This window comes from Pyrgilauda ruficollis, unplaced genomic scaffold (assembly GCF_017590135.1).
Source record: "Pyrgilauda ruficollis isolate IOZ18807 unplaced genomic scaffold, ASM1759013v1 scaffold7, whole genome shotgun sequence".
Classification (NCBI taxonomy): Eukaryota; Metazoa; Chordata; class Aves; order Passeriformes; family Passeridae; genus Pyrgilauda; species Pyrgilauda ruficollis.
Genome location: NW_024528821.1, coordinates 14,130,847 through 14,158,747, shown reverse-complemented (window position 1 = coordinate 14,158,747; position 27,901 = coordinate 14,130,847). Strand labels below are relative to the sequence as shown.

Here is a 27,901-nt window from a genome sequence, read left to right as displayed (position 1 = left end):
AGAGCCGCAGGGTCCGGCTTCCCCAGCGCCGGGCGAGGGAGGCGGCAAGAGCTTACACTCAGCTCAGCACCCCCAGAAGCGGCAGGGAAGGCTGTGTCCGCCCCCAGAAATGCCAGGGTCAGGGACGGTGCTGGGCTCTGGACACCCCGTCCCCAGGGACACCGAAGGTGCAGGCACGGGAACTCGTCCTGTTGTCCCGCCCCAGCCCGGCACAGGAGAGGAAGTGACAGAAGGCAGGGTTTGGCCCGCTGATGTTTCTTAAGAGCCCGGCACGGATTTCAGAGGACAACCTTTGCTCTGGGTGTTTATTAATTGTCCCTTCCGACCCGGGGAGAGGCCATGCTGCAGCCTGCACACGGCTCTGGACTAGGTCTGCTCTTCTGGAGCTGGTGCCAAGTTGCCCAGCAGCTCAGGGGGTCCAGCAGACCTGCAGAGAGACTTGGGACAAGGGATGGAGGCACAGGACCCAGGGAATGGCTGAAGCACTTGAGCATCAGTTACCCGGTGCTATCATATCCGGTGTTCCCATCTCCAACTCTTCTTCATCTTCCTCCTCAGACCAGCTCAAGCTGTCATCAGAGTCCTCATCCTGCACAGCCCCGGGCTCCTCGGTGTTTGCAGCTTCCTTCTCTTGCTCACCACAGGACTGCATCTTGCTTTGGGGGAGCTCCAGCCTGGCCCAGGAGCCAGGGCTGGCTTTGCAAAGCGTGATCTCCACCTTGGCCGGGACCATGCTCACAAAGCTCTTCTCCACATCAATGGTCTGGAGAGTGGGAAAGGCACACTGAGCCGGGCAGGAGAGGGCAGGCAGCACACGCTCAGCCTTCCCCTCACTGGCAAAGCCCTGCCAGAGGAGAAATCTCCTCCTGTGCCAGGAGAAGCCTGGGCTGCAGCTGAGCTGAGCTGAGCTTCACATTGCCGTGTCTCAGCAGCACCACCGCGCTCGCACAGAGCTCAGGAGAGCTCAGCTTGCCTCGCAGCTGCGGCACAGCCTCTCTCTCCCCAGCAGCGCGCTGTGCTGAGACACAGCCACGCCACACCTGTCAGCAGCCCTCTGCCGCCTGCAGGCACAGCCAGCACCAGAAATACAGACGAGAAACGCACATGCAAATTCCTGAGCCTCACTGCTGCTCCCCAGCCAGCAAGCAGCTGAAAAATCAGTCTCATAGCTCAGACCGCAGCCTGCCTGCAACTCACAGCAGATTGTGGGGGAAACAGGGACCTGCCGGGCCAAAGAACATTTGGGGCAGCCTGGGACAAAGCCAGAACACCTATAGGGCTGGCAGGGACCTCCAGCTCCGACCTTAGCCCTGGATCAATCAGCCCTGGACACCTCAGCCTCCTCACAACCCCTAAGGCATTTCCCAGCAGAGATGGCCACAAATGCCTGTGTCTGGGCAACCCAGCCCAGGATGAAAAGCCCAGGCTGCCTCACAGAACTGCTGCCCAGCCCCATGCAGGCTGCTGGAACAGGGAAATCAAAGCAAACAGGATCTTACCCCCCAGAGCTCCAGCTCTGCCTGGAAAATCTTATTCCCTTCAAAGATGACATGAGCCTCAAGCTGAAAGATCAACAGAAAATTATCTGAGAGGGTAGCACAGCACTGCCAGAGCTCTTCCCCCAGACAGTGCAGCTGCCTTTCAGCACCATATTGCATCCCACTTCCTAGCTCCAGTATAATGGTCTGGTGATCCCCTTAGCACCTGGCAACATTTCACCCCTTCCAGAGCATGACAGGTTCACCTCTGCCACAGGTCAAGGGACCCAAAGCCAGCAAATCCACCCAGTGGAGCTGAAAGCCAGAGCTGCTGGGCAGCTCCAGCAGTGAGGCCACCAGGGGAGCACCTGCTGGGAGAAACAGCCAAACAGGCCTGGCAGGCTGGCAGTGCCAACCCTGCTGGGAGAAACAGCCAAACAGGCCACCAAAGAGCACCAGGCACCCCGCTGGCTCTGGGGTCTGCAAACTCAGGTGGGCCATGGGAGTGCAGCTGCCCACCCCACTCACCACGGTGCGATTGGCCTTCACGCTGCTGAGGGCAGGCAGGGGGTTCTTGGCATAGACTGTCACCACCACCTGGCTGCCGGTTTGGTGCCAGTCCTGCCGGCACAGCACCGCCTTCTTGTCCTGCCGAGGAGAGGAACCCATCAGGGCGCAGCTGGGGCTCAGGCACCGCCCCGGCAGAGGCATGGCTGAGCCTCAGGATGCTCCCTGCACATCTCTGTGCTGCTGGCTCAGGTTGGCAGCAGCTAAGCAAGAGCAAACCCTGCCTTTTGTGCAGGTTTTGAGAGGAGATGGTTCATGCAAAGGTGGGCAGCCCCTGCCATGCTGTCCATCCCATGTAACTGGCACATCTGTGCTGTGCTTGGTGTTCCTTCAGGGCACTCTAAGATCAGGGACATCTCCTCTAGTTCCAGAGTCACTCTGCTGTGCCCGAGCTCCTAAGTGCTGTGCACAGTCAGGAAACTCAGCCTGGAGGGCAGTGCAGGGGCTGTTACTGGATGTGGATCAGTGCCACCATGCCACATTTGGAGTCAGATGAGCCCCAGGTGGCCACGTTTCACATTTGTCCACCGTGTCAGTCCTGTGTCCTCAGCAGCTCAATTCTGACCAGCACAAGGAGACAGACCCCCTGCAGCCCTCCACACTGCCAGCCAAAGAAATGCTCCAGGAGGAGTCCTGGCCCCAGACTTAGGTGACAATTAGCACAAAACATCTGCATCACAACATCCCAGTTCCTTCACTGCAGCCTCCTTTACATTCAGGATATGTTTTCTGCTCCAGAACAAAGAAGAGATTGGGCTCAGAGAGGGTTGCTGGGAGCAGTGCTGACTCAGAGGAACACAGTGCACTTTCAGGGTTATCCTGGACTGCTTTGGTGCAACTTTCCCAGCTCAAGCTTGTTTCAAGAACTTTCCTGGGGAAATTCACAGACACAGTATTGAGAATTGGGATCTTGTCCCCTCTGCCCTGCCACAACATCATGTTGGTGTGTGGATGAGATCCCTCCCGAGAAGCAGCTGCAGAGGGAAAGCTTCATTAAAGCCAAATTCAGTTATCTGCAATCATCTGTCAAAGCCTTTGGGGTTTCTCTGTAGGACTTTTGTGTGCTCAGCCACCTGCCTCTATGTGGCAGCCTGCAATGCTGGCTATGCTGTGTCCAGGGCCAGGTCCTGCCTCGTTCAGATTTCTATTGCACATCTGCCCATTGGGTGTGAGAGCTGACACATCTTGTGAATGCAGAGCAGCATCTTAAAGGGCAGATGGATGAAGATTGGGCATTCAAACCCTGTGCACTCATCTGTCAGCAACTGTGAATATTAAGACAATAAAATGCAGAAACCTGTGTGAATGTAGAGCAAGGGAAGGAGTGCTCTCAAATGCCAATCATGCCAATTGCTCACATGAGTTGCCTCTGCTGAGAGCCCCCTTACCTTCTTTTCTGTCCAGCAGTGGCACCCACGGCTGCAGCCTGGCTGCTCCATGAAGGCACTGAAGTCCGTGGTTTTGATTCCACAGCAGCTCCAATACTTCATCCTGGGGAGAGCAGGGTAACCTGAGTGGGGTCAGGAGCAGGAGAGGGGACCACAGCAGGGTGGGGAGGCAGAGGAGCTCATAACCAGGAGTTGCCCCTGTCCACCTGTCCCCTTGCAGGGTGTCACCCCCAACTGCAGTGCCTGTGCTGCTGGGGCCACACAGCCTTGCCATGCAGCATTTTTAGCCCATGGCAGGGCCAGTTTGCTCTGGTAAAGGGCTGTTTCTTACCCCTCGTGGAAGACAGGAACACCAGGATGAAAGGTACAAACCTCTGTGTTACTCTCTGGACCGTGGTAGATCTGTGGAGAAAGAAGCAAAGTTCTATCTGTGTCTCTGGCACAGGGTGATGTGGCACAGGTGTCCACTCATCAATGCCCATCCCTGTAGAGGGCACAGCACAATGCCCAACATCACCCTTTTGCCAGGTCCAGCATCTGTGCAGTTTCCCTCTGGGACCATGCCCAGCCCAGCCCTTGTCCCTGCTGGCAGGGCAGCCACCCTGACCTTGCCAGGACCACAATGTCACCCCTGCCACCCTGCCAGCAGCCCTTCTGTGCCCTTCTCCCAAACACAGCCTGCTTCCAGCCCAGGGCTTGGCAACACAAGGACAGTAGGCACGTTTGGACACCACAGAAACTCACTCTGAGGTGCAGGGGGGGGATTTGTCATTGCTGTCCTCTCCCCTCCTTTCCAGAGCATGCCAGCCTTATGGCCTCATCTGCCTCCTGCCTTTTGCTCCCCACTCCCTCGCTGCTGCTTTCCAAGCATGCTATCCCTGCCACAGCTCAGCCCTCCCACTCATCCTCAGGCAGGCACCGCTCCACAAGGCAGCCTCGGGCAAGAGAGAAACTGGCTGTGCTGCATCAGTTCAGCGCAGGTGGGAATTGTTCCACGTGCATTTTGCCTACATGTCCAATCCTGAATATGTGCTGTATTTCACTGCAAGCAATCAGCAGCAGTGAAACACAGGTGTACCACCAATCTGGAAGCCTCTTGCAGTAAAGTGGGTGGAAGGTGACAGAGGCGGCTGCTCCCAGGGTGGGATGAGAATACAGAACAGGTGGGCACTGCCACCCTCCACCTGCCTGACATCTGCCCTGAACCTGGACCTATGATGCTCCTGGAGCAAGGCACAGGAGGGTAAAGGCACAGGAGGATAAAGGCACGGGAGGATAAAGGCACGGGAGGGTAAAGGCACGGGAGGGTAAAGGCACGGGAGGATAAAGGCAATCCCTGCCAGGTACTCACCGCCTTGCAGGCTGCGTTCTTGCACGTGGTGCCAGCTCTCACCTGGGCAGCCTCCTCACCTGCAAGAGCAACACAACTTCACCCAGGACACACACTGCCCATGCCTGCCCCCAAATCCTCACCCAGCCCTCTGCCAGCTCCCCAGCTGAGCACAGACCATCCCAGTGTGCCTCAAGACACAGGTTTGCAGGTAGCTGAACATGCAGCACTCACTGACTGCCCTGAGCCTGTCATGCAAAACCCTGTGCTAAATTTGCCATGTGCAACCCTGGTGCCACCCATCAGCTTGTCCCTACCTGTACAAGTGCTCTCGAGTGTCTTGTCCTCAGAGGACACGTTCAGTTTCTCCAGTGCCTGCTCCAGAGACCTGGATACTTTAATTGGCAGCAGTTGTCTTGGTTCATCAGAGCTGGGAAACAGCAGCAGCAAAGGCCAAGTGGGTTTTTCTGTGATTTAAGCGTCATTGCCTCTCCTGAGAGAGCAGCAGGGCAGGACACACACAGCAGTGACACAGCAGGGCAAGTCTGTTGATAGCTGAGCCTTTCTCACCTTGGTCTTTCCCGCAGCATCTTCTCAGCTGATTTTGGTCCTTGGACAATGAGCTCCTTCACTGCTTTGGCCTTTGGTTCATCTGAGATCTTCTCTTGGCTGGAGGGCTCAGGGGGCTTCTCCTTGCTGTGAAAGCCCTTTGTGCATCCCTGAGCATCAGAGACAAGCCCAATGACTGCTTTGTCCTCCTCAGCCTGGTGGCTGTTCCCAAACCCTGTGAGTTTCCGTGATGTGGTGGCTCAGTGTCCTGCAGAGATGGGCTCTGACCTTGCACTTTGGGAGCAGTACCCTTGCTTGGAGGGTCCTTGGAAGGGGATAGCAAACCCCTGGCTGGCAGGGGAAAAGGAACGTCCCTGACACAGGACAGGGATGGGACAGGACTGGGCAGGGGCCAGAAGGAAAGGATGGAGGAACAGTGGGTGCACTTGGGCTGGCAGGTCACTCACCTTTATGGAGAGGAACTCAGAGAAGTCTGTCGTGCGTTTCTTGCAACAAGACCAGCCCTAGAAACCAGGAGACGACAGGCTGGTCAGGTGTGGGCAATCCTGCTGGGGACAGGGTCACTCCCCACAGCTGCTGCGCCACTCACCTTCAGGGCATCGTGGAAAATGGGGACACCTGGGTGATACAGGCAGGAATCTGAGAAGGGGAAACAGGGGAAAAGCTCTCAGGAGAAGCAATCCTGCCCATGAGGCACCTGGAACAGGCACCAGCTCCAGAGCCAGCTCCAGAGCCAGCTCCTGCCATCTGGGCTGCCTGCGCCCGGCTTGGCAGCTCAGCTGCAGCACGGCAGCCGCGGCCACACTCCGGGAAGCAGCGCACCATTCCCGTTCCCTCTGCTGCAAGGAACACCAATTCACTCACCCTGGGCGTTGTGCTCGGGATCAAACCTCTGCCCGCAGCCCTTGTTGTAGCACAGCAGCGCCATGGCTCAGGCGTGTTGGCAGCGTCCTTCCCTCCTCCCACAGAAATGGCATCAGCTCAGCCCTGCCCGGGCCCCCCGCGCTGCCTCGCCCAGCCCGGGTGCCGGGAGGTGCCTTTGCCTGTCTTTGGAGGCAGCTGTGGGAGGGCTGGTAACCGGAGACCGGGCTGAAGATGGACAGGGCAGCTGACGGGGCTCGGCGCCTCCGATATCTCCGCAGGCATGTCCGCGCTGGCCCTGTGCCCAGCAGAGGGGATGGGCACCGCAGGGCAGCCCCAGGCCCGGGCTGTGCAGAGCTGCCATCCTGCCAGGCATCGCCCCAGCGCTCATCCCTGGAGCTGGAGAGAAGAGAATTCCCAGAGTCCCTGGGGAAAACGAACTCGTGCTGACCTCCCCCAGCCCCAGAAGGCACAAGCACCTGCTTAACAGAGGCACCAGCAGAGCAAGGCTGTGCATGTGGCCAAGACGTCTTTTAATGCTGGTTTTGTGCAGCCCAGGAGTAACAGAGTGGCCAAGGGAAGGTTCTTGGCCAGACGTGAGAAGAAGGAGACAGCGATTATGTGGGTGATTATGATTCGATTTATGGATAATACAGTTTTTAAATATTGCTAATGCACTATCTAAATAATAACTCTGGCATCTATTACAAAATATGGTGTATACAGGAATGGTCTCTCCCATGGAGTCACAAACTTCAGTGAGACCCACTCACTTTCTAAACTTCTCAGAGAAATCTCAGAGTGGCTCAGACCAAATCTCAGCTTTGGTTGCAGTATTTGTCTAAAGGATTATAATACTCAGGTTTGGCTAGAAACATACAGATTTACAGTCTCTGACCTTGCAGAATTCACAATTACAAAGCTATAAGGTAACTTTGGAGCTGCTTTAGGATTTATTTTATCTCTGTATTTGACCAGATCTTACAGTAAAGATCTTACAGTTTTTCACTATTCCTCCAAAAGTGAGTATTCTGTGTGTTCCTTGCATTCTGGCTGGACATACCCTGCAGGTGTCCCCAAGAGGGCAGGGATGACAAATGCCACCCAGAAGCTGCCTGTGACCTTGGGAGAGCAGTTTGCGTGGTTGGCCCAGACTCCAGCAGCATTTTGTACCCTTTTGCAGGTCGTTGTGCACCACAGTCAGTCACAAACAGCTCAGCTCCCCCATCTCTGGAATACATTAATCATGCAAGCATTCAGTGAGTTCCTCCTGCAAAACCTGCCTGCTGTTTTCGTCTTATCTTAGGACAACCCACATTGCCTAGCAGAGATTGTGGAAAGGGAGAAGGAAGGATGCACACACAGACTTAGACCTGACTATCTTCCCTTGTCATCACATCAGGCATGAAAATTGCTCCCTGGAAGAGCATTGTAATCACAGAAGAACACAAAGTGTTACTCAGGTCCCCTGTATGCAGAAGGGGCTTGCTCAGACCTGAGCATTCCCCCTGCTCCCCTTCTGGAACCCAAGAGTTTTCCTCTACAAACAGGAAACCCTCCTGAGATCAAAGTTTTTACTTAATTCCTCTTAGTGTCTAAATCAAATATTTTCTTAGTGCTGTTCCTGTTTGCAGGGACAGCTGTTTCCTGGGTGCTGCCCTGACCTCCAGGAGCACACAGCACCTGGGGACCATTTCTGTTCAGATCTGGGGTCGATGTAAGTCCCTGGCACTATCAGACAGTACAAAGAACAAGTCCTGCAGGCAGAAGATGCCCAGGGAGTCTGCTCAGGAGTGAGCCCACAGGGGCTGCCATGGCTGATGCAATTCTAACCCTGTCCTACAATGTTTGTTTAACCTACTTAATCCCTCTACAAAGCCTGAAGAATTTTCTGTCATTCCAAGGGTATCTCCAGAGTTCAGAGTTAGGGTGAATTGTTGCCAGAATTCTGGAGCTTATCAGGGAGAAGGCTCCAGATTATTTCACACTGTCCTGCTACTTTATCTCCAGCTCAGTTCTGGCACCCCCACCCATCAGCAACATCAGGCTTTTCCTTGTCAGCTCCTCAGCAAGGAGCCAGCCCTGCTGCAGGGGAGGACATGCATCACTGTCACACCTCTTCATACCTGGGTCACCTGTGTACAAACCTACACCACCCAAAAGCTGGGAGGGAAACAGGAGGGCAGTGGGGAGCTTGTCACACCCACATGATCCACGTGGCTCCAAAGCACTGTACTGGCCCAGGTCACAACTGACCCCACAGTCCCAAAGGTGGGCAAAAAAATCCTGCTGGCATCCAGAGCCACTGCTTCGGTGAGAAAGATCACTGGGGACCCAGGGAGCTGGGCAGAGGCTGTGACAGGGGAGTTTGCCATCCTGGGGGCTGAGCAGAGCTATAGTGTTTCAGATCTCCCTGTTCTTTCCACGAGCTGTCAGCAGGGCTGCAGCTGTCACCGACCCTGTGCCAGTGAGAATGTGGAGCTCAGGTTACCCTGCACACCTCAGAGGAAACACCAACAGGCTGATGTGGCTGACACATCACAGAGATCAACAGCAGCTACCCTGGGGGGCTGGGGCAACTCTGAGCTCGGCACCTGAGACAGGAATCGAGCTCCCAGCTGCCAATTAAAAATAGAGCCCGTTTGCTTTATGTACACTTAATTCCATATACAACAGATCGAAAAAGGAAGTAGAAAAAACAGAATAAATTATTCTCAAGCCCAGCTGAATGTGTTTGCCCTTGAACAATCAGGGTCAGTGTAAAACAGCCCTGCAAGGTCCTGGGGACAGCATGCTGGATACCTCCAGGGAAACAAACCCAGCTCACCCCTGACTCTTCAGTCATTCAGGATGCCCTGATGTGGAGCCAGATGTCTTGCCAGCAGCAAGACACTGCATTTCCAAAGCACAGAGTAATTCCTCCATACAAAAGGCCTGTAAGGTGAAAGGATATCCCTGAAAAACATATTACTGCTATGTGTGCAGCAGGCAGGATTAATGTTTTATTTATTTGGGCAATAAAAATCTTTCTCAAAAGAGCATGTGTTGAGCAATTCTGCAGCAATTCTGCCTGGCCATTCTTCAGATAGCACTGCTAAGGAGTTATGTAGCACCTGTCCAAGGGGTCTGCACTGCTTGTACTCAACAGTTCAGAGAACAGGTTTGAAAAAGACCAGAAAACTACCAGAAATGGGACTATGGGAACCTCTCCATTCAAAACCACTGCTTTTCTGCAGTCTGGAATCTGGAAAGTCTGGAATTTCTAATGTTGCAACACCTCAGCCTCACTGGAGAATTACAACCTCACAGGAACCAGCTACCCAGCTGATAAGGATTTTCTCCCTGTAGTTCAGCCAGTGTCTTGCTCCAGAGGTAATTCCTTGGAGCTGAGTGACTCCTTTAGGAGTTGATTCACTGTGGTGCTCACTCTGAAGGCACATGCAATATTCCCCATCAAAAAGTGCACTTTAGTCCTCAGTTGGAACCAGTCCAAAAAAGAAGAGTTCAGTCTACTCCTAAGACTCAATTTTATATCATTAGCTGCCATCCTGAATCAAAATCTGCTGGCTGAAATACCCTGAACTGGCACTGAGTGTGGGGTTTTCACACTTTTCCTTTTGAGGGTCCTGTTGCCTTTATAGCGAGGTCACTGTGAGCTTATTTAGAGCAGAGTGGCCAAACTGAAGTGAGGGAAAGTGCCCCCAAACCAGTGCTGTGCCTGGCTGAGCTCCTTGCTTTCTTACTGTCTTTTTACTTACATCTGGCACTAGGTACCCAAGTCACGATCAAGAGAAGAGAGAATGATGGCTGCTTTCAGCAAGGCCATAGAAAATCACATCTTCCTTCTTTCTGCCCCCAAAGGTAGCTCACTGGAAAAGTAGTTCAGCACATGCCATCACTTGCAGCTTTCTGTGATAAATTAGAGCTGCTAGTGAGAGGCACCATGCCAGGAAAAAAAAATGAAATGTTTGTCTACTGCTTTGGTATTACAAAATTATCCACATACCAGCTGGATTTTTCATTTATCTTTGATTCTTGCAAATGCACTCACTACCGTTGAAGAGGAAGCTGCACAAGTTGTAAATTCTGAAGTCCACAAACAATGGGGGTTTAAAGTTAAGAGCAAAATGGTAAAACCAAATTGCTCATCAATCCTTGGTGTGATACAAACTGATACTGGAGAGCTGCATTTTAAACCAGCTGATCAAATATGACAGCAAAAGGCAACGGTTTATCCTCAGAAGAGTAAAAGTATTTCATCAGTCTGCAATTACATAACAGCCAGCACTCTGCAAAGGCATGCAGAGGGAAACATTCCCTCCTGCACAGTGGCTGAGCCTCAGCACAGCAGTGCTGCGAACAGCCCAGCCTCAGGGGATGCACTCATTACCTGGAACAGGCAGTGCAAGCACCACCACCAAACCCCAAAGGGCTCCAGCAGAGCAAGGAACTGCTCTGGAGTGAGGCAGCCTTGCTTGCTCCTGTGCCCAGCTGTAAATGCTTCTGCACTACAGTCAGCCTGTCCCTGACATGCCTCTGAAAACCTTAGTAAAGGTTTGCTTTACCATTTCCTTACTCAGTCACAGGTTTTCAGTTTCTTCCTTTAAAGCAAATTAAGAATAGTTACCTATAGGATCCATACCAGAATTTAGTTTTCTTTCATTGCTGCCACTGGATCTTTAGTTTCGGTATTTGAAATCTTGTTAGATGGGCTTTGAGCAGCGCTAAATTCCTCCTCCCCTGTGATTTTACACACCCTTTTCTCCCAGGGAAAGGCAGTAACCAGACCCATCCTTATCTTATACTTGCTCAGAACTGTTCAGCAACAGTGATGCTGAACATTTGAGCTCTGCTGTTTCACTGTTTCACAGCAATTTCTCCTGCTGCTCAGTAACACACAAGCCAGCTGAGCAACTGAAGGAGGTAATACAGATACCTGGATGTAACTTCATGGCTTCTTCTCCTCATATTTCACACTTCAGAATTAAACAATGTACTTTACCCAACAGCCATGGCACTAGTCAATGTCTGCCAGCCTCATTCCAGACACAAGCTGCAAGAACAGATCCATCTTCCACAGGGCAACAGAAAAGCTAATTAGCATTCTCACTTGAGATTTTGCAACAGTGAGCTGTTCTAGCAAATGAGGCAGATGAAAAACATCACCAAACTCTTCATGCTTCACAATCAAGCTGATAACCACCATTAGATACCATATCATCTCAGCAAACCAGCTGCTGATGCTTTCAAATGTGGAAAACAAATTAAGAAAAAGAAAGAGCATTGGCTGCAGCCTCTCTTCCATACATCTTATCATCTCATTCCAGGTTAACTAAAAGCCATCCAAAGAAAGGGGTAAACTACTCAAGGCTCCAGAGAGATTATTTCATCTTCCCCTGTACTTAAAGAGTACCTACAGGACCAAACCCTAATTTAAGGTTCTTGCTGTGGCAACATTAGCCATCTTAAAATGTTTTTATCTTTCCTATTTGACAATTTTTCAAGGCAACTTCTTATGCTTTTAGGCTATCACTTCCTCCCTCCACCTTTTCTCACCTAAATTTATTTCTAAGCTTACCCCTTGGCAGTCTCAACTCCAGAGACTCAGTGTGAGAACAGAAGCCACAGAAGGCTCCTGTCCCTACAGATTCCCTCAAGTATTACACCAGATAAAGCATTACTGTTGCCACCAGTGAGTCCTCTCCTTCCTGTCCCAGAACAGGAGTTCTGGAAGGTCCCAGCCACAGGCAACTGCAGCACAGAACAGACAGACAACTCCTTACTTAGCACCTGAGACAGGAATTGAGCCCCAGCTGACACACAGACAAGTCTTGCATCCCAGCTCCCTGCAAGCACAGCAGACACAGCCCAGGTATGTCAGCAGCTCCCCTTCTGCATTCTAACCTGCTGAAGTTGAAGGTCACATTCCAACCCACAAATAAAACTTGTTCTGTGACAAGGAAAACTGCTAGAAAATCCTCAGGGGTTGAACACCCTCTTTACAGAGCTATGCAAGAACAACTTTCATGCCATAACCAGAAGCTTCATTAAATTCAACCCACATGTAGACATTAGTATTAAAAAACAGAAGAAACAAGACACCAGATAAAAAAGGCTTAAAATCCACTTTAATAATGCATTCCTGTAACATTCCTCAGACAAACTCAAACTTTTTAGTGGGACAATTACAGTTTGTGTTCAAACAGTTTACACTAAATGAAAAATCTTGTAGTACTTCTACACAAAGGACAGGCAAGGTTAGGATTATACAAACATTTGTTTCAGTTAAATCTTCAGCATGAGATACAGTATTCTTTATCCAATAGATTGTACTTTACTACCAGTAAAAATAAAGAGATACAACACGTTATCAAAAAAATCCATCCAAACAGGAACCTCCCAGCCCTTCAGGCTGCACGACTGTCAACTACTTCAAAGAAACAAATGGTCCAGGTAAAAAGAGTAACTAACAAGTTAGGAGGAAAAAAAAAAAAGGAAAAAGAAACAAACAAAACCTCCTCCAATTCACTACATGACATATCATTTGGAGCTATATAAATTTACAAAATCACGGGAGCTGCAAAGTACCCAAATGCTGCCCTGGTTCTCCAGAGACTCCCCTGTGCTCTTAAGCAAGGTACACTACACTAAAAAAATGCCAAGACATACTGAAATTTTACCTAATTTAGTCTCATGATTTCAGCTGCAAATAGGAAACCTGGAATGGTCAAGGCATTAGGGTCCTTGCAAGATTTTACTGTTACTGAACCACGGCAGCCTCCCAGAATTCATTTTTCACTTTGAAATTAGGAATGCACCACATGAAATTTTCCAAAACCTTTTACCAGTCAGACTGCACTCCCCTTGTCCTAGAGTGGCTTTACCAAAACAGGCCCCAATTAACTATCTGTAAAACATCCCCCCTCCCCCCCAGGTTGAATGAACCCTGTGTGGCCTGCCAAGATCTCTTTCTTTGGGGCATGTACAGGGGCTAGCTTAATCCTGTTAGTATCTGCGACGCTTGTTAGGGCCAAAATCCCCCCCTGGATTTCCTCTGTTGAAGGCAGGCGGGTTCCCTCCCATGGCTCCAAGGCCTTCCATGGCTCCACCCTGGCCAAAGCGGTCTGGAGGTGGTGGTGGAGTCTGGGAACGAGGACAAGTGCAGAAGGTGCAGGAAGAAAAACAAGGGAGAACAAAGGGCAGTTAAAAGCAGTTTGAGTTGTTTGATTCCAATTCTACCAGGATTCCACAATTCCAGCTGACCTCACCGCAAACCTTCATCCTGCCAAAAACATCCCCCAGTCCCCATCCTGCACCATTGGAGCACTGCAGAACAAAGCTCCTTTCCCCACACAACCTGCAGTCAGACATTCTGGGACTGAGTGCACCACCTCACAGAGCAGAGCCCTGCTGTGCAGCAGGTGTGCATCTGAACTCACCTTCCCTTTCCACTTCTGGCTTCATCTTGCCCTTTAATTTCCCTGTGTAGTGCACATTCCCTTAACCTCAGCTGCTTTGCTGTCCCTACCACTTAGGTACAGAAGTATTTAGACAAATAAAACTGTTCTTTATGATAAAAAAAAAAAATCTGTGTCATAGCAGTCATGACAGAGCAAGAAGTCTGAGTAGGAATGTTTGCAGGAAAACTGTTTATTGGACCAGCTCATAAAAACCACTGAAGGAAGATGAACTTTCACGACAAACTTTACTATGACTGCTGCTGTTTCTGCTGATGACTGGAAGTGCTGACACTGTGGGAGTGCCAATCCTCTGTGTGACAGAGAGGAATGACAAATGCCACAAAAGCCAGGGTCTATTGCAAAACCCTGCAGTAAAGTTTAAAAGTAAATCAAATACGAAAATTTTAAAAAGTCAAACAAATAAGCATGAACATCACTGATTCTTTGCTTTTGACCTCCTAAGCAAATTAGCTGAACTCATTCTGGCATATGAGAACAGGAGACAACCCTTTTCTGGTTATGAAACTGGTGATGAACAGAATATTCCTGAAAGCTTGGCTTTATGCCTACAAGAATCTACTCTCAAAAAACTCTCAATTTAATAAAGTGCTTCCCATTAGGTCATTTAAAAACAACCACATATTACTGCTAAGATCTTACTAACAAGCATTTAGCACTAGCTCTCTTGGAAGTAAATTAAGCCATTATTAGACTTGGCTCAATCTCCTGAAAATTTCAGCTAGTACCAAGGCAAGATTAACTTCTAAAGATTTTAGCAGGAGTGAAGCAACAGGTCTGGGTAGACAAATAAGCTTCAACTTCAGCAGCTAATGCTTAATACTGGAACCAACATAATATGCATTTTAGAGGTGTGTACAAAAAGCAGATGGAGATACGCTACCATTCCCATGGCTCCATCAGGGATCATAGCTCCGGGACCAGCAGCAGGAGGTGCAGGAGCTGGGACATTGGTACCACCCATAGCTCCTCTATTGTTCATGCCAATGGTACCTGGAAAAGAAAACTGAGGAATAGTCCTGGCACACACACACAGTGACTGGAGTCTGCTCATCACCCCAGAGCCACAAAACATTGTTCCACGCAGGGACAGAGTCCAGTCCATTAACCAGCTTTGCGCTATCAGGTCAAGACCAGCTGATCTTGCTTTACAGCATGTTGTGTTTCCTGTCACATGAATACTTCCTCTTACTAGCCTGGGAGATTACTTTGACTGAGTTTCTAAATAAGAAGCCAATAAAATGAGATCACTAAAAAAAGGGTAGATTTTGTAAGGAAATTAACATGCACAGGAACAAAGAATACTCTTACCTCCCATACCCATCTGTCCCATTCGCATGTCTGGTGGCTCCCTCTGGAAAGACAGACACTCATTTCAACTGATAATCAGGCTTTTAAAAATGTAATTATACAAACTAAAAGAGTTCTGAGGATTTACTACTGAACAATGTGTAGAAAAGTAATTCCCAGTGTAAATTTCAAAGAAAGGCAGGAGCAACCTTCACGTGATAGCTGCTGAATGAAAAGGTCTCATTTTAAATATCTCATTATAAAAGGTTGTTTTTCAGAATTATAATAAAACATCCAGCAGCAAAGCTGCCATGCAGACTTTAACAAAGACATCTTGATGGAAAGATGTGCTGAGCAGTAGTAACACATTAGATGGAATTAGTTTTGCTACTCCCTCAGCATAGCTAAGAAGCTTTTCCTGTTGAAAGGAATGCAAGCTTACATAAAGACATAGTACTGGGGCACTTGCATTAAAATACCATTTAGTGAGCTCAATTTCTCTTTTATTAACCAAGCACCAGAAACACCTGTCATGGATTTCTCCCACTGCAAAACCAGAGGCACTTCAGTTTGACACATATTTAGCTATTTTGCCTAGGGGCCAAGTTGCACCAGTAAGCATTGAACACTTACCCCCAGCTGCACCAATGCCCCCTGAACAGCCCTACAGCTGCCTCCACAACAGAAAGTGGCTGGGACTGGAAACAAATTGCAAGGCATTTTTCTACAGAACTACAGATACTGTTATTAAAAGGCAGGTTACCACCAGGTTACACTACAAAAAAATACTTGACCAACTGACTTTTAAGTACAAGCATATACCATGCCTGCAGCAATGCCTTCAGTTGGGATCATTTTATCGTGACTAAGACAGAGTGCAAGTTAGGGATATTGCCAGTCATATAATCCTAACAGCCTTCTGCTGCAGTGCTTCAGGACAGTGTGTGTGGTGTTGTTAGAACAGAATTAGTCAGCCTACATTTTTCTGAACAGCAAGACAGCTACAGAGGGTCCTACGTGAAGAGCAGTGGAACAGAACAGGGAGATTTACAATTTCCCAGCTAAACTGTATTAAGATTGGAGGGAGTCAATTTAGGGTAGAATGCACTACTGATGTACAGTCCTCCTACCAAGTTGAAAATTCACAGAAAGCTGTGCAGTGGAAGGGAAAATCTGAGTGCACAGATGTAATGGAAATGTAGGAGCACTCGTACCGCATCAGCAAAATTCCCTTTAAAGCCTTCCTGCTGGCGTCTCATCATCTCCTCCTGCTGCCTTCTCATTTCCTCCTCACGGCGCCTGCGTTCTTCCTCTTGCCTGTAAAGAAAGTCCAAGGATGCTCAGCACAACAAACACCAACCATCTGTATCACTGTGTTGCAGTGCTGCCTCATGGATCTTCACTGGAAACTTTACACTTCAAACTTTCAGTTTTGAGAGCTCATTTGAAAAAAGAAAAAACCACTTGTGTGTGTGTCTCACAAGGAGCAGCTGAAGGAGCTGGAAGAGCTCAGCCTGGAGAAAAAGAGGCTCGAGTGGGACATTATCACTCCCTACAACTGCCTGACAGGAGGGTGGAGCCAGTCTCTTCTCTCAGGTAATGAGTGACAGGACAAGAGGAAACGGCCTCAAGTCACACCAGGGAAAATTTAGATTTGACATCAGGGAAAATTTCTTCACCAAAATAGTTACAAAGCATTGACACAGACTGCCCAGAAAATGGTGGAGGCACCATCCCTAGAAGGATTTAAAGGATGTGTAGATGTGGTGCTTAGAGACATGGTGGGCTTGGCACTGTTAGAATTACAGCTGAACTCATGACCTTAGAAGTATTTTCCAACCCTATGGACACAGCAGCTCCCAAATGCATGCTGACTACATGCAATATCATGCATCAAGCCTGACAGCTCTCAAGCCCTTTCTATTACAAATAGTCTGGTAATCTTCCTGGGCTTCTCAAAACAACCCCAAGACAAGGAAGTGTTACAATGGAGAGAGAAATCTCTGAGACCAAGTTACCCTCAAATGAAAACAGATGCTGGAATGGGATTTCCCAATCTGCAGCACTGAAGCCACTAAATCACAGCAGAGATTCTGATTTTTCTATCTGCCTCATAAAGGAGCTTAACTGAGACACAGAAATGTGAAGAAGCACATACTAATCAATGGAAGAAACTCCTAACTCTTCCATCTTAACCCAAGTGTACACTCTTCCCTATGAACAAATAAAGCCCAAAGTAACAGGCACACTTGTGGTAGTAATTAAATTGTCACAATGAACAATCAGGTGCAGTGAAGAGATGTTTTATTCTGCTCTGGATTCACAGCATTTCACAACCTGCCCCCTTACCTGAGTTCCAACTGTTTACGTTTTTGTACTTCTTGGTTATGCAATTCCTCCATTCTCCTCAGCTCCTCCTGGCGCCTCATTAAATCTATTTAAGACAACAGTAAAAAACACAATCAGACTCATCTCCCATGCCACCCCTTACAAATTCCTGAAGTAGAACTCTAACATAGAAGAGAAAAAGGTAACAGAGCCTTTACCAATACAGTAGCATCTCCCCATGTTAGGTCTAAAAAGATTCAGTGCCAGGTCCTGCCCTTGGGTCACTACAACCCCCTGCAGCTCCAGCTGGGCAGAGGGGCTGGAAAGTGCCTGGTGGGAAAGGCCCTGGGGTGCTGGTCAGCAGCAGCTCAACAGGAGCCAGGAGTGCCCAGGTGGGCAAGAGGCCACTGGCACCTGGCCTGTCCCAGCCATGGGGTGGCCAGCAGGACCAGGACAGTGACTGGCCCCTGATGGGCACTGCTGAGGGCACTCCTCAAATCCCGTGTCCAGCTCTGGGCCCCTCATGACAAGAAAGACCCTGAGGGGCTGGAGCGTGTCCAGGGAAGGGAACAGAGCTGGGGAAGGGTCTGGAGCACAAGTCTGATGAGGAGCAGCTGAGGGAGCTGGGAAAGGGGCTCAGCATGGAGAAAAGAAGGCTTGAGGAGACTCTACTGCTCTACAAGTACCTGAAAGTAGGTTAATGGTTGGACTTGCTGATCTTTTCCACCTAAACAATGCTACAATTCCATTTATTTGCTGCTACCATGCCTGGTTACAAGAGAAGCAACCACCACAGCTTCCCTTCAATGGCCTCCAGGCAGTCTATTGAGCCACCCCCTCACAGACAGTGCAGGGCCCTGCTCCCATCCTGTTTATTTATCTGACTGATACCTTGCCTCATGAGCATCACTTGGTGCTCATGGCGAGCTGCTTCCATTTCCATTTCCAGCTTCTCTCGAGCTTCCTTGATGTTGCGATCTACTTGTTCCTGCTGCTGCTTCTCCATCTCTATCAAAGCCTTCCAACGCATGGCATATTCATATTCAAAGCTGCCAGGCTGTGCAAACCGAGGAGGCTGCTCACGCTCCCTGTCAAACAATGAAGAGCTAGTGAATGCTTCAGGAGAGCAAGGAGGAACCAAGAAAACTCCATTTGTGTGTCAAATGCAATAGCAGACCCCAGCTAACTGTGCCTGAGACACCAGTTTGTTTGCTCCTCAGGCATCATCTTATTCCTGCATGGAAGCTGTCCTCCTCCATAACAAGCAATGACACTGCTTTCATAAGACACCAAGAGATTCTGGGTAAAGAGATTTAGAAATATCCTTGAAAACAACAGCCTTTGCTCCTGCTGCACAGTTTATGGACAGATGCACTCCAGAAACAAACACTGCCCAAATGTGCATGTTATTTTCACTCTGTACCTGTAGAACAGGACTATTCCTAATTCCGCCTCCTGAAGCTCTCATCTTCCTGACTTGAAAAATTCATGAGCTCATATGGTTTGCTAATGCCAACTGCTCAGATCACAGGATTCTTACCCATACTGGGAAGCCTTCTAAGACTCTGGTCTTATACCTGGATAACTCTACAATCTCCTAATGCTAGTCACATAATTCCTTAAATTTCTACTGTGGGTTCAAATGTTTCCTACAAAGCCTTTCTGTAATACATCCCAGGGAATCTCATGTCATTTGTGTTATCTCAAATTGACCTAATTTTTTTATTCCAACAACTGAAATGGACTTATACAAAATATGTGAAGGCTGCCAGTCTTATCCAGCAGTGTGGATTCAAAATCACTGCTTTCTTTCAGCCAATCATGGCAAGAGAAGAGTGAATGAATTCTCCTTTCAAAGTCAGGTCACATTTATGGAAAAAAAAAGGAGGACCTGATGAGCACTGATGAGCCACCCTTCTAAGAATGAGACACTAGCCCACAGGCACTCTCCTCTCCTGCTGCATGCCAGGCACATACTTGTGATATTGCTGGTTTTTGATGACTAGTTTCTCTGGTAGACCCTCCTCATCATCATACTGATCCATGGGCTCCACAGTGACAGGGCGAGGGAATCTGTAATGAAAAAGTGAGATGCCTTCACGAAAATTCAAGAACAAGCTTGCAGTTGTGGAAAGCACAACTTAAACTGCTTTTAGCACTGCTCAAAAACTCAGAGCAGCTGAGGATCTCAACCAAGAAGTGAAACCAGGAATCACTTTGAACTCTCTTTTCTTTTTCTCTAGAATAGGAGTATAACTAAGTCAAAATACTTGTTTAATGCAAACCAAAATTGTACTGGAAGAATAATACTTTTAGTTACTTGCTTCAAATTAACAGCTTAACTGGAATCCTGACATGCTCCAGTAGGATCTACTCAGCATGAAGTCTTGTCTCTAGAGTGGCACAAGTCCATCTGCCTTTTTATGGATGTCTAAAGCAAAGAGTCACTACACCACTCCTCACTGGAGGCTGCAGGCTGAACCATCCAGTCATCCTCTCCTGGTGAGGCCACCATGTGCTATTGTTGCTTGGCAACAGTGCTCTAGGAAGGTCCACTGGGCCCTTGTCTCAATTCCCACCCCCCAGGGAATCCACTGGTGCACTTCACAACAGATACTGCAGATGTGCTTCTGTCTTCCTGGCTTCTGCTTGCAGAATATTGACCTGGTCTCTGAATCAGCTCTCCACCACAGCACTGACACTGCTCATCCTCAGCACAACGCAGCACCCCAGCTTCCCATGAGCTCCTCAATCCCATGTGCCAGGGCTGGGGAAATGAAGAGAGATGATCCTGTTGTGCCAAGTGGCAATGGGTACCCAGGCTCCAGCAGGAAGGCAGGATATGGAAGGCTAAAATCCATTTCCTCAGCTGAAGATCCATAATGCACTTTCATGTGACATATTCCATTATTAATAGTCCTATTTTTTAACATCAACAGATTTCAAACAGTTTATCTAGCTTTCCTGTCTTGAACTAGGACAAACCAGAACAAGTTTAATCAAAACCAAACCATAACTAGAAAGGAACAATAGACTTATTTGTGGTCTTAGTTACCAGAACCTAATGTACCGATAACTATAAAGAGACTGAATGTCAACCTTAGTTATGCACTGATAATGATTAGTTTTGCATGATCACTTTTAAAAATCTGTTTTCATGGTTCTTTCAGGTATAGACTTCTGACTCAGCAAAAGCTCCCTAACAGTAATCCTCCTGTAGAGCACTACTCACTATGCTGGTTATAGAAGCATCAAGAAACATCAGGGAGAAAAACAGGTATTAAAAAAGGAAGAAGCAAAACCTGCTTTTTGAAATGGAATATGCTTGTGTATAGCTGTGCCACTGCAGATCCACAGGAGGTGAGAAGCATAAAACTTTAAAAAATTACTTTAAAAATGAGCAATATAGCTCCATTTCAGGAAGTGTTCTAGTCACAAATTCTAGGAGCATAATACAAAACAGAGTAATTTTTTTCCAAGAGATCAGAAATGGCTCCCTCTTAACAGAACAACAAGCTGCTTTGTGGAATGCAACTGGAATTGGTCATTTGCTTGAGCAAGTTCACATAATTATGAGAACATGCTTTTCTGCCTTATTACATTCAAGCACACGGAAAACAGTTTATAATGGTGAAAACTCCAAACAATCCAATCTATCTGAGCAGCCTCTCCAACAGATTCATGCCCACAGTGGCATTCCACCCCATGGAATCCCATCCCAAGACTCTCCCCGTTAGTGACCCAGAGTGCACAATTAACACGCTTGCACTTGGTTTCCAAACAAGTTATACGGATGGTCTCTGAAATAGGTCCTGCTCTTAAAGGCTGCTTTAATTGCCCTAAGGTTGTTTTATGGAGAAGTTTATTGGCAAGTTTTATGCACTTACCCCATTGGCAGCTTCCCTGAAGAAAGTTTTCACACCTGAGCTTCAGCTCAGACTGTCTCTTGTTGGAACAAAGCTAAATAAAATCTCCCCAGGCCAATCCCCTAGCACCTCGTGCCCCATCTGTCCCACTGTGCTGTTAGAACCAGCGTTCACCAGCCAATGCCACCCAACCTGCACATGCCAGCAGAGGCCCTCTCTCCATCCACACTTACGTAGTCAGCAGGAAAGACCCATCACTACATCTATCCAGCGCTTTCCTAGCAGCAGGCTTCCCTGAGAACTCCACAATGCCTTTCCCAGAGGATCGTCCTCTGTCATCCACAATAACCACAGCCCTTTCCACCTGGCCAAACACTGAGAAGGCTTCCTCCAGGAGCTCATTGGACACAAACTGAGGCAGGTTCCTGACTGTCAGCGAGGCGCTGTGGCAGGCAAAGCGCACTCGGAGCTGCTTCCCACGCAGAGGCATGTTGTCCAGTTCCACCTTGGCAATCTCTGCCAGAGTGCGAGTTTCCTGCAGATAAAAACAGCCTGCATTAAAACTCCCAGTAAGGCACGGGATTAAACACAGGCTTATTTCTCCACAACAAGTACTTCTGAGAGAAATAAATGATTTTCCCACAGCTTGGAAAGAAGTGTGCCAAAAAGCACAGCTATTCCTTATCATGAATGACTGAGCAGGCAGAGTTTGGGGGCGGGGAGGGTGAGAAATATATAACAAATACCTAAGTTTAGTCCAACAGCTAGTATGAACTAGCAAACAATGAAATTTTCATTATGACACAATTATATTAAGGCTATAAAGCACTTTTAAAAAAAATACAAATACATTTTTAAAAAAACAACCAAGATTAATCTATTAACCAAGTCTGATAAGGAAATGCTGACAGTACGACAATCTATTAAAGACCTTCTATGCCACTTTCACACCTTTCCACTCATCTAATTAACTACCAAGCAGCTGCACTACATGAAAGTGGCCCAGATATGGGTGTGGGAACCCCATCCACTCACCTCAGGACTTGAACAAAGGTGGTGCACGAGCCACAGTAATCTGAGAACCACTCTATGGTGGTACCTACTTCCCCTTCAGACACACTTCAACGTGACCATCTAGAGATCCCCTAGCCCAAGACCACTAAACACGCCAGAAATGCTGCACAACAAACTATGCCCATAGTATTGCCATATTCCAGAAATAGAAAAGTTCACTTTGTCTATAATAGCATCACATTCATGTGGAGTTTTTCTTTTTCTGCTTTCTACCAACTGATTTCAGAATAAATTTATCAGATCTCTCATAACTCCTGCCACAAGTTGCCTAAATTCACATGTCTCCTTATAGCAAGGCCTAGACAAATCATTTGGAAGCTAATCCCATATTCCAGGTTACTAAGATCATCAGCAGGTGAACATCTACTACTTTCAATTAGCAATACTGTTCCATTGTGAGCCATCACCACAAAACTCCCCGAAGTGCCAAGTCACTCACCAGCCTGATAAAACCAAAGCCTTTGTCCTTGTGTATGAAGACTTCCCCTGCCTTGCCATACTTCTCAAACAACTTTCTCATCTCTTCCTCTGTAATATCTGGGGGCAGATTCCCCACAAAGAGGCGGCTTCTTTGGGTGAAGGTCTTTTCACCGGGTTTCCGGAAATTCTTCAGGTCAATAGTCAGGCCTTCATCTGAGGGGAATAAGGTACACAGCTGCTCTACAGTTGGGGGGATAAATTTTATTAGGTTTCATCACAGTGACTACAGAGACACAGGATAATACAGGTAACACATCCGTTCATTTTGGTCTTAAACCTCTCCAGCCATCTCTCCAGCAAAGAGGGGGTTTTATTTTAGAATGGACCCACAGCTTTTTTTAAAAAAACCTGAACCTCAGGACTTATTAACACAAGTGAATGACAGTCTAGAACTGGAGAAAACAACACAACTTGAAATAACATCAGATATTTCACTCTAACTTTTTGAGATCTGGTCAAGGCAACTGGCCCCCAAAATATCAACTGCAGTCACAACACAGGATTTTGCTATTACGACATTAATAACTACAGAAAAGCCACAGGTTAGCCAGAAAACAGACTTTTACTCAAAAACACACCAAAACAACTCCAGATATCTAGAAAAAATACTAAAATAAGAGGAAATTTTGTTCAGACAGATAATATTCTATGAGATGGGTGCTGGAGTATGAGTTTCCAAGCTGAAGAGAAGGCTGGAATAGTTAAAATAGTGGGGAAAAATACCAACCCAAAATTACCAAAAAACCCCCTGCCATATAGGTGAGCCCTCAGAAAAATTACAAGGAAAAAAAAAATCCCTATTCAGTAAGTTCTCCTAGAAGGGATTTTTAAAGTTGGAAAAGACCTCTGAGATCAAGTCCAAGGTTAAAATATTTTCTGAGCTATCCAAGAGAAATAAACACAAACAGTAACATTCTCAAATCCCCACAGGCATATACAATCTTTAACCCTTAATTCAGCAAGAGTCCAGCATGATCCTGAAAGCTTTGTTATGTGCCAGACACAGGGGTGGATTTAGCACCACTTTATCACCCTGTGCCCCTTCTTAAACACACATGCAATTTCACTACACAGGACTACAGGAAACAGAAAGCAACTCCTTTGCTTTGCAGGGGACACGAGTCATGGTCACACATATGAAATAAACTGTGAACATCAATGACTTGATTCCAGTTACAAAACAGGGCACTAAATGAGAAAGACAACGCAAGGACAACCCTCTGATGGGAGCAAGCACACCCCCATGGCCAACACTGAATAACCAGACTGAGAGTGTGCTCAGAGAAGAGCAGCCAGAGTAAGTTATCTACTTCACACAGCAAAGGTGCAGGAGTGAAACATTTTGCCTTGTTCACAGCATTACTATGAGTATTTGGGGATCAATTGCAAGGGCTGTGGATACAACACCAGGTACTTGGAACGGAGTTACTCTCAGGGGAACACAGAGTACACTGTTCTGCCTCAGGAGATCCATGCAAAGGAGTGACACAGTCACTCACGCAGTACAAGCTGATTCCTGTGGGAATTCCACAGTACAGCTGTACTGTTATTGTTTTCAACCTGACTGGAACCAGCTGCTCTGCCACTCTTGTCTGTTATTGTCTGGGAACTGATAAAGAGCCTGTTCAACTCCACCACTTAACAAAAACACGCTGGATTTTTACCAGCCCAGTATTCTTGTCACAAAAAAACCCCACTCCGAGGAATCACACAAAGTGCACAGGTGACTTCAACACATTTTTGTATTCAATGGCCAAAGTGTCCAAACTCAAAAAAAAAAAAAATCCACATCTAATAAAACTAAAGCACTCTTTCCCTATCCCAAAACGCTAACGGAGATGTCTCGCCACTTCTAAACCATCAGGTTAGATCAGTTCAGGCCCCTGAAGCCATTAACGCCTTCTGCCCCAGCTCACAAGCACCCGCTCCACAACCCGGAGACCCGCTGGAGCAGAACGGCTTTCAGCAACGTCAACTGGTACTAAATACTAGGAGAAGCTGGGCATCTCCTGGTTCCTCATTAAAAAAAAAAAAAAAAAATAAATCAGTCTTAAGAGGTGCCTGCAGATCGCTGCAACAACATTTTCACTACAACATAATCTTCACCGATTCTTCCTCCTGTATAATCTAGTCATTACTCTAGCAATCAAGCTTCTTAAGTCTCTAGTTTCCTAAGAAAACCTGTATTGAGAAGCCATCTGTTACGCCAGGGGAAAAAACAGGAACCAGACAATGAAAGACAGAGCTTGTTATATTCGCGACGCTTACAGACACACTGACAAGAACACATTGACTTTCAAACTATAAGCGATCTTTTCCTGAGATTTTGAGACAAAGACAGAACCTCTATATAGCTTGCCCTGGTTTTGGGAACGCAAGAAACTCACGAACACAAAAAACTTACGAACAAACGCCACATGAGTCGCGTGTTCCTTCGAGCAGACTGAGCAAAACCACAAGAAAACCCACAAATACAACCCAGGCGCAATTAAAACCGTAGCTTCCAACAAGGGAAAAAAACTGATATAGCAGGAGATGCTGCAGCCTGCTTGGGAGTCTAAGCATTTATTGTTTTAACTTGGAAAACCGGGTTCCTTTTGTTCCTGCTGAGACCTGTTGCACCCCCGAGGGCCGCAGCTAACCCGAGGTTTCCCGCTGCACCGAAGCGGTCGCTCAGCGCCTACCCAGAGCCGGGCCGGGCGGGCCCCCGCGGCGGGCCCGGGACTCACTCTGGCTGTTGGCCTGCTGCCCGTTCGCGGGGATGGACGGCGGCGGGTGCTGCTGGTGCTGCTTGCGCGGAGCGTGGTTCTGCTTCTCCATGTTGAACCCCTTGTTGCCCTGCATCTTCCCCACCTAAAAGCAACACACGCACGGTCGGGAAGCGGCCCGGAGCTCGGTCCCGGGTGGCTCCCGCCGGCCCCGCGTGCAGGGGCGGGGCGGGCCGCGCAGGCCGCGGCCGGGCCCCGGCGGCGACGGAGCGGGGCTGAGGCGCGACCCTACCGCCCCCGCGACCTCACCTGGCGTCGACACCGGACAGGGACACGGACACCGGGACAGGCACCGGCCCCGGACACAGACACCGGGACGGACACGGGCACCGGGACCGCGGCGGCCCTGAGAGGAGAGCGCGCGGCCGGAACTCGCGCAGCCTAACACGGCGCCCCTCTCCCTGAGCTCCTATTGGCCATCTGGCGCCCGCCGCCGCGCCGCTAACTGGCCAAGTCCGCTGTCACTCACAGCGGCCGCCGTAGAAGGGCGGGACCAGCTGGCCGTGCGCGGACCCCATTGGTCAACGGAGCGGCAGCGCGCGCTGCCAATCACGGCGCGGACACCAAGCTTGGGTGAGAGGCGAGCGGGGGACAAAGGGAGCGCCGCGAGCCGCCCCGCGCGCGGTGCGCAGGCGCGGTGCGGGCGCGCGGGGGCCGCGCGCTTTTAAAGGGCCAGCGGCGGCGGCGAGCGCGTGCCGCCCCGCCGCGCCCCCAGGATGGCACCGGGGCGGGTCCGGGCTTGGCTCCTCCGCCACGGCCAGTGAGCACCGGAGCCCGGGCAGCGCCGCGGGGCCGCCCTGTGCCGATCCGCTCTCCTCCAGACGTTCCCCATCCCCGTGCCCGCTGCTTGCCGCGTCCAGCCGTGGGCTCCCCCGCGTCGTCCGGACCCCGTTCCCGTCGCTGCCCCGCTGCGGGGAGGAAGGCGGCTCCTGCCCCTGGGAACGCACCGGGCGCTCCCGGAGCGCGGTCACATCGTGCCTCGGGCGGGTTTCGTTTCGCCGCCTTGCAATAAAGCCTCCCGCTTCCCGCCGCCTCACCGGTGCAGGGGCCGTGCACCCGCGGCCAGCCCGCTCCCGGGCGCGGTAACCCCGGGCGGCTCACAGCCCTCGCGGAGTGCCCGCTTTCCCGCAGCTCCCGGCTGTGCCCCGGGTCCCAGCCCACGCTCAGCCCCGTGTGCCCGCAGGCTGGGAAACCGCAGGTTCCCGGGGGCGGGAGCGATGGGAGAGCCCCCCGCTGGAGCGGGGCGGCCAAGAGCTGGATGCTGCCCCGCTGAGAGGAGGGGCCCGGGTCCCGCCGGCAGGAGACCCCCGGGGAGGCGGGGAGTGCAAGCCTGGTGGGGCGGAGCGGCGCGGGGGGCACGGGTGGAGCGGGAAGGGGGTGCCGCGGGCGGCGAGGCCAGGTGGGCGCTGTCATGGCTGGGGAAGGGCATGCCGGGCTCTGCGCGGGGCTGCGGGAGCGCAGCCCGGGCACGGGAGGGAGATCCCGGGGGGAGGCGGTGCCGGGAGTGGGGGGCGCCGGCCCAGGCGGTCCCTCCCGGGGGCGGTGCCGCGTCCCGGGCCCCCGCGGAAGCCCCGCCCGGCCGCGCTGTCACTCACCGCCCCGGGGAGACGCTCCAGCTTCGGGGAGGCGGTGGCGGCGCCCGGGCTCGGCCGGGTGGGTCCCCCCGCGGGCAGGTAGAGGCCGTAGCGGTGCGGCCGGACCGGACCCCCCGGGACGGCAGCGGGGCTGGGGCCGGGAGAGGTGGCAGCGAGAGGGTTAAGGGGGGGGCGGGGAGCGGGGTGGCGAGCCCATTCCGTGCGATCCGCTCCGCGCTTTGCGGGTGGCCGCGTGGGCACCGGCGGGAACCGAGGCGCCCCGTTCCGGCCCTCGACCCCCGCCGTGCTCCCCCCCCGCACCCTGCCGTGCCCCGCCAGACCGCGGCCGTCGCCCGCGCCCGGCTCCGTGCTGCCCGCCCGCCCGGACCCGCTCCGCAAGGCGGATCCGCCCCAGATTTTCCAGACACCCGTGGCGATCCGGGCTGTGGCGCCGCTCCCGCGCTCGGGGCTCCGCTCCGCGTTTCCGCGGCAGCCGCTGGTGAGCGAGTCTCGCGAGCCCCGGCCCCACCGCGGCCTATCAGAGCGCGTCCCTCGCTCCGCACAGCCAATAGGGCGCCGCCGCCGCCCCCCCGTCAGCTTGCAGCGCGTTGAGGGCTCCGAGCGGCGCCTCCATTTAAAGGGGCCGCGACCCGAATCCGGGTTCTGGGTAGAGCGGGCGGCGCAGCACCGGGAGAGCCAGGTACGAGCGGTGGCGGCCGCGGGCGTGCCCCGGCGGTGTCCCGGGAGGTGCGGATGGGGCCATGGGCCGGTCTTGGGGCCCCGTGAAGGGGGGGCGGGGCGGGCGCGTGCGGCGCGGGTACCAGGCTGGGGGGGTGGGTGAGCCCCCCG

At 50.4% G+C, this 27,901-nt stretch overlaps 3 protein-coding genes across 9 annotated transcripts in view; 1 reads left to right on the top strand and 2 right to left on the bottom strand.

The window, feature by feature from the left end:
- Window positions 1-301: 301 nt before the first annotated feature.
- On the bottom strand, window positions 302-6,394 carry ITGB1BP2 (integrin subunit beta 1 binding protein 2). Of its 3 annotated transcripts, none has more exons than XR_005956648.1 (12): window positions 6,198-6,394; window positions 5,923-5,972; window positions 5,780-5,836; window positions 5,334-5,482; window positions 5,081-5,193; window positions 4,785-4,843; window positions 3,806-3,835; window positions 3,434-3,536; window positions 1,922-2,126; window positions 1,705-1,872; window positions 1,500-1,562; window positions 745-763 (listed from the first exon to the last, which is right to left on the bottom strand). XR_005956648.1 is itself a non-coding variant. In XM_041485359.1 (11 exons), exons 1-11 carry the CDS (start codon window positions 6,259-6,261, stop codon window positions 494-496), a joined length of 1,119 nt encoding a protein of 372 aa, XP_041341293.1. In that variant the 5' UTR covers window positions 6,262-6,378; the 3' UTR covers window positions 302-493. The 3 variants fall into 3 exon arrangements, 1 of the variants encoding a protein (XP_041341293.1); XR_005956647.1 differs by having other exon boundaries at window positions 749-763; window positions 3,765-3,835; window positions 6,198-6,387; XM_041485359.1 differs by lacking the exon at window positions 1,705-1,872 and having other exon boundaries at window positions 302-763; window positions 2,007-2,126; window positions 3,765-3,835; window positions 6,198-6,378.
- Window positions 6,395-12,305: 5,911 nt separating this feature from the next.
- NONO (non-POU domain containing octamer binding) lies at window positions 12,306-25,880 on the bottom strand. Of its 4 annotated transcripts, none has more exons than XM_041485436.1 (11): window positions 25,728-25,880; window positions 25,395-25,563; window positions 22,670-22,890; window positions 21,390-21,691; window positions 19,268-19,363; window positions 18,182-18,378; window positions 17,312-17,396; window positions 16,177-16,279; window positions 14,984-15,026; window positions 14,556-14,665; window positions 12,306-13,337 (listed from the first exon to the last, which is right to left on the bottom strand). In XM_041485436.1, exons 2-11 carry the CDS (start codon window positions 25,552-25,554, stop codon window positions 13,200-13,202), a joined length of 1,455 nt encoding a protein of 484 aa, XP_041341370.1. In that variant the 5' UTR covers window positions 25,555-25,563; window positions 25,728-25,880; the 3' UTR covers window positions 12,306-13,199. The 4 variants fall into 4 exon arrangements, with proteins under 4 accessions (XP_041341370.1, XP_041341371.1, XP_041341372.1 ...); XM_041485437.1 differs by having other exon boundaries at window positions 22,670-22,863; window positions 25,728-25,879; XM_041485438.1 differs by having other exon boundaries at window positions 25,440-25,563; window positions 25,728-25,879.
- A 1,747-nt stretch (window positions 25,881-27,627) lies between these two features.
- ZMYM3 (zinc finger MYM-type containing 3) overlaps window positions 27,628-27,901 on the top strand; it is a 32,241-nt gene continuing 31,967 nt past the window's right edge. For both annotated transcript variants that reach the window (XM_041485432.1, XM_041485435.1), the window contains exon 1: window positions 27,628-27,752. The gene's annotated coding sequence lies outside the window, so the exon portion shown is untranslated. The remainder of the gene's footprint in view (window positions 27,753-27,901) is intronic.

Excerpts from the sequence above, each read along its gene's own strand:
- ITGB1BP2 (XM_041485359.1), bottom strand. The coding sequence starts at position 6,261 with ATGGCGCTGCTGTGCTACAACAAGGGCTGCGGGCAGAGGTTTGATCCC. Across the intron at positions 5,194-5,333 it reads ATGCTGCGGGAAAGACCAAG|CTCTGATGAACCAAGACAAC; the intron begins GTGAGAAAGGCT and ends GCTGTTTCCCAG. Across the intron at positions 764-1,499 it reads CAGAGCTGGAGCTCTGGGGG|ACCATTGATGTGGAGAAGAG; the intron begins GTAAGATCCTGT and ends CCCACTCTCCAG.
- NONO (XM_041485436.1), bottom strand. The coding sequence starts at position 25,554 with ATGCAGGGCAACAAGGGGTTCAACATGGAGAAGCAGAACCACGCTCCG. Across the intron at positions 22,891-25,394 it reads CCCGCCCGGCCCGGCTCTGG|AGCAGCTGTGTACCTTATTC; the intron begins GTAGGCGCTGAG and ends CCCCAACTGTAG. Across the intron at positions 15,027-16,176 it reads AAGGGAATTTTGCTGATGCG|AGGGAGCCACCAGACATGCG; the intron begins GTACGAGTGCTC and ends CTGTCTTTCCAG.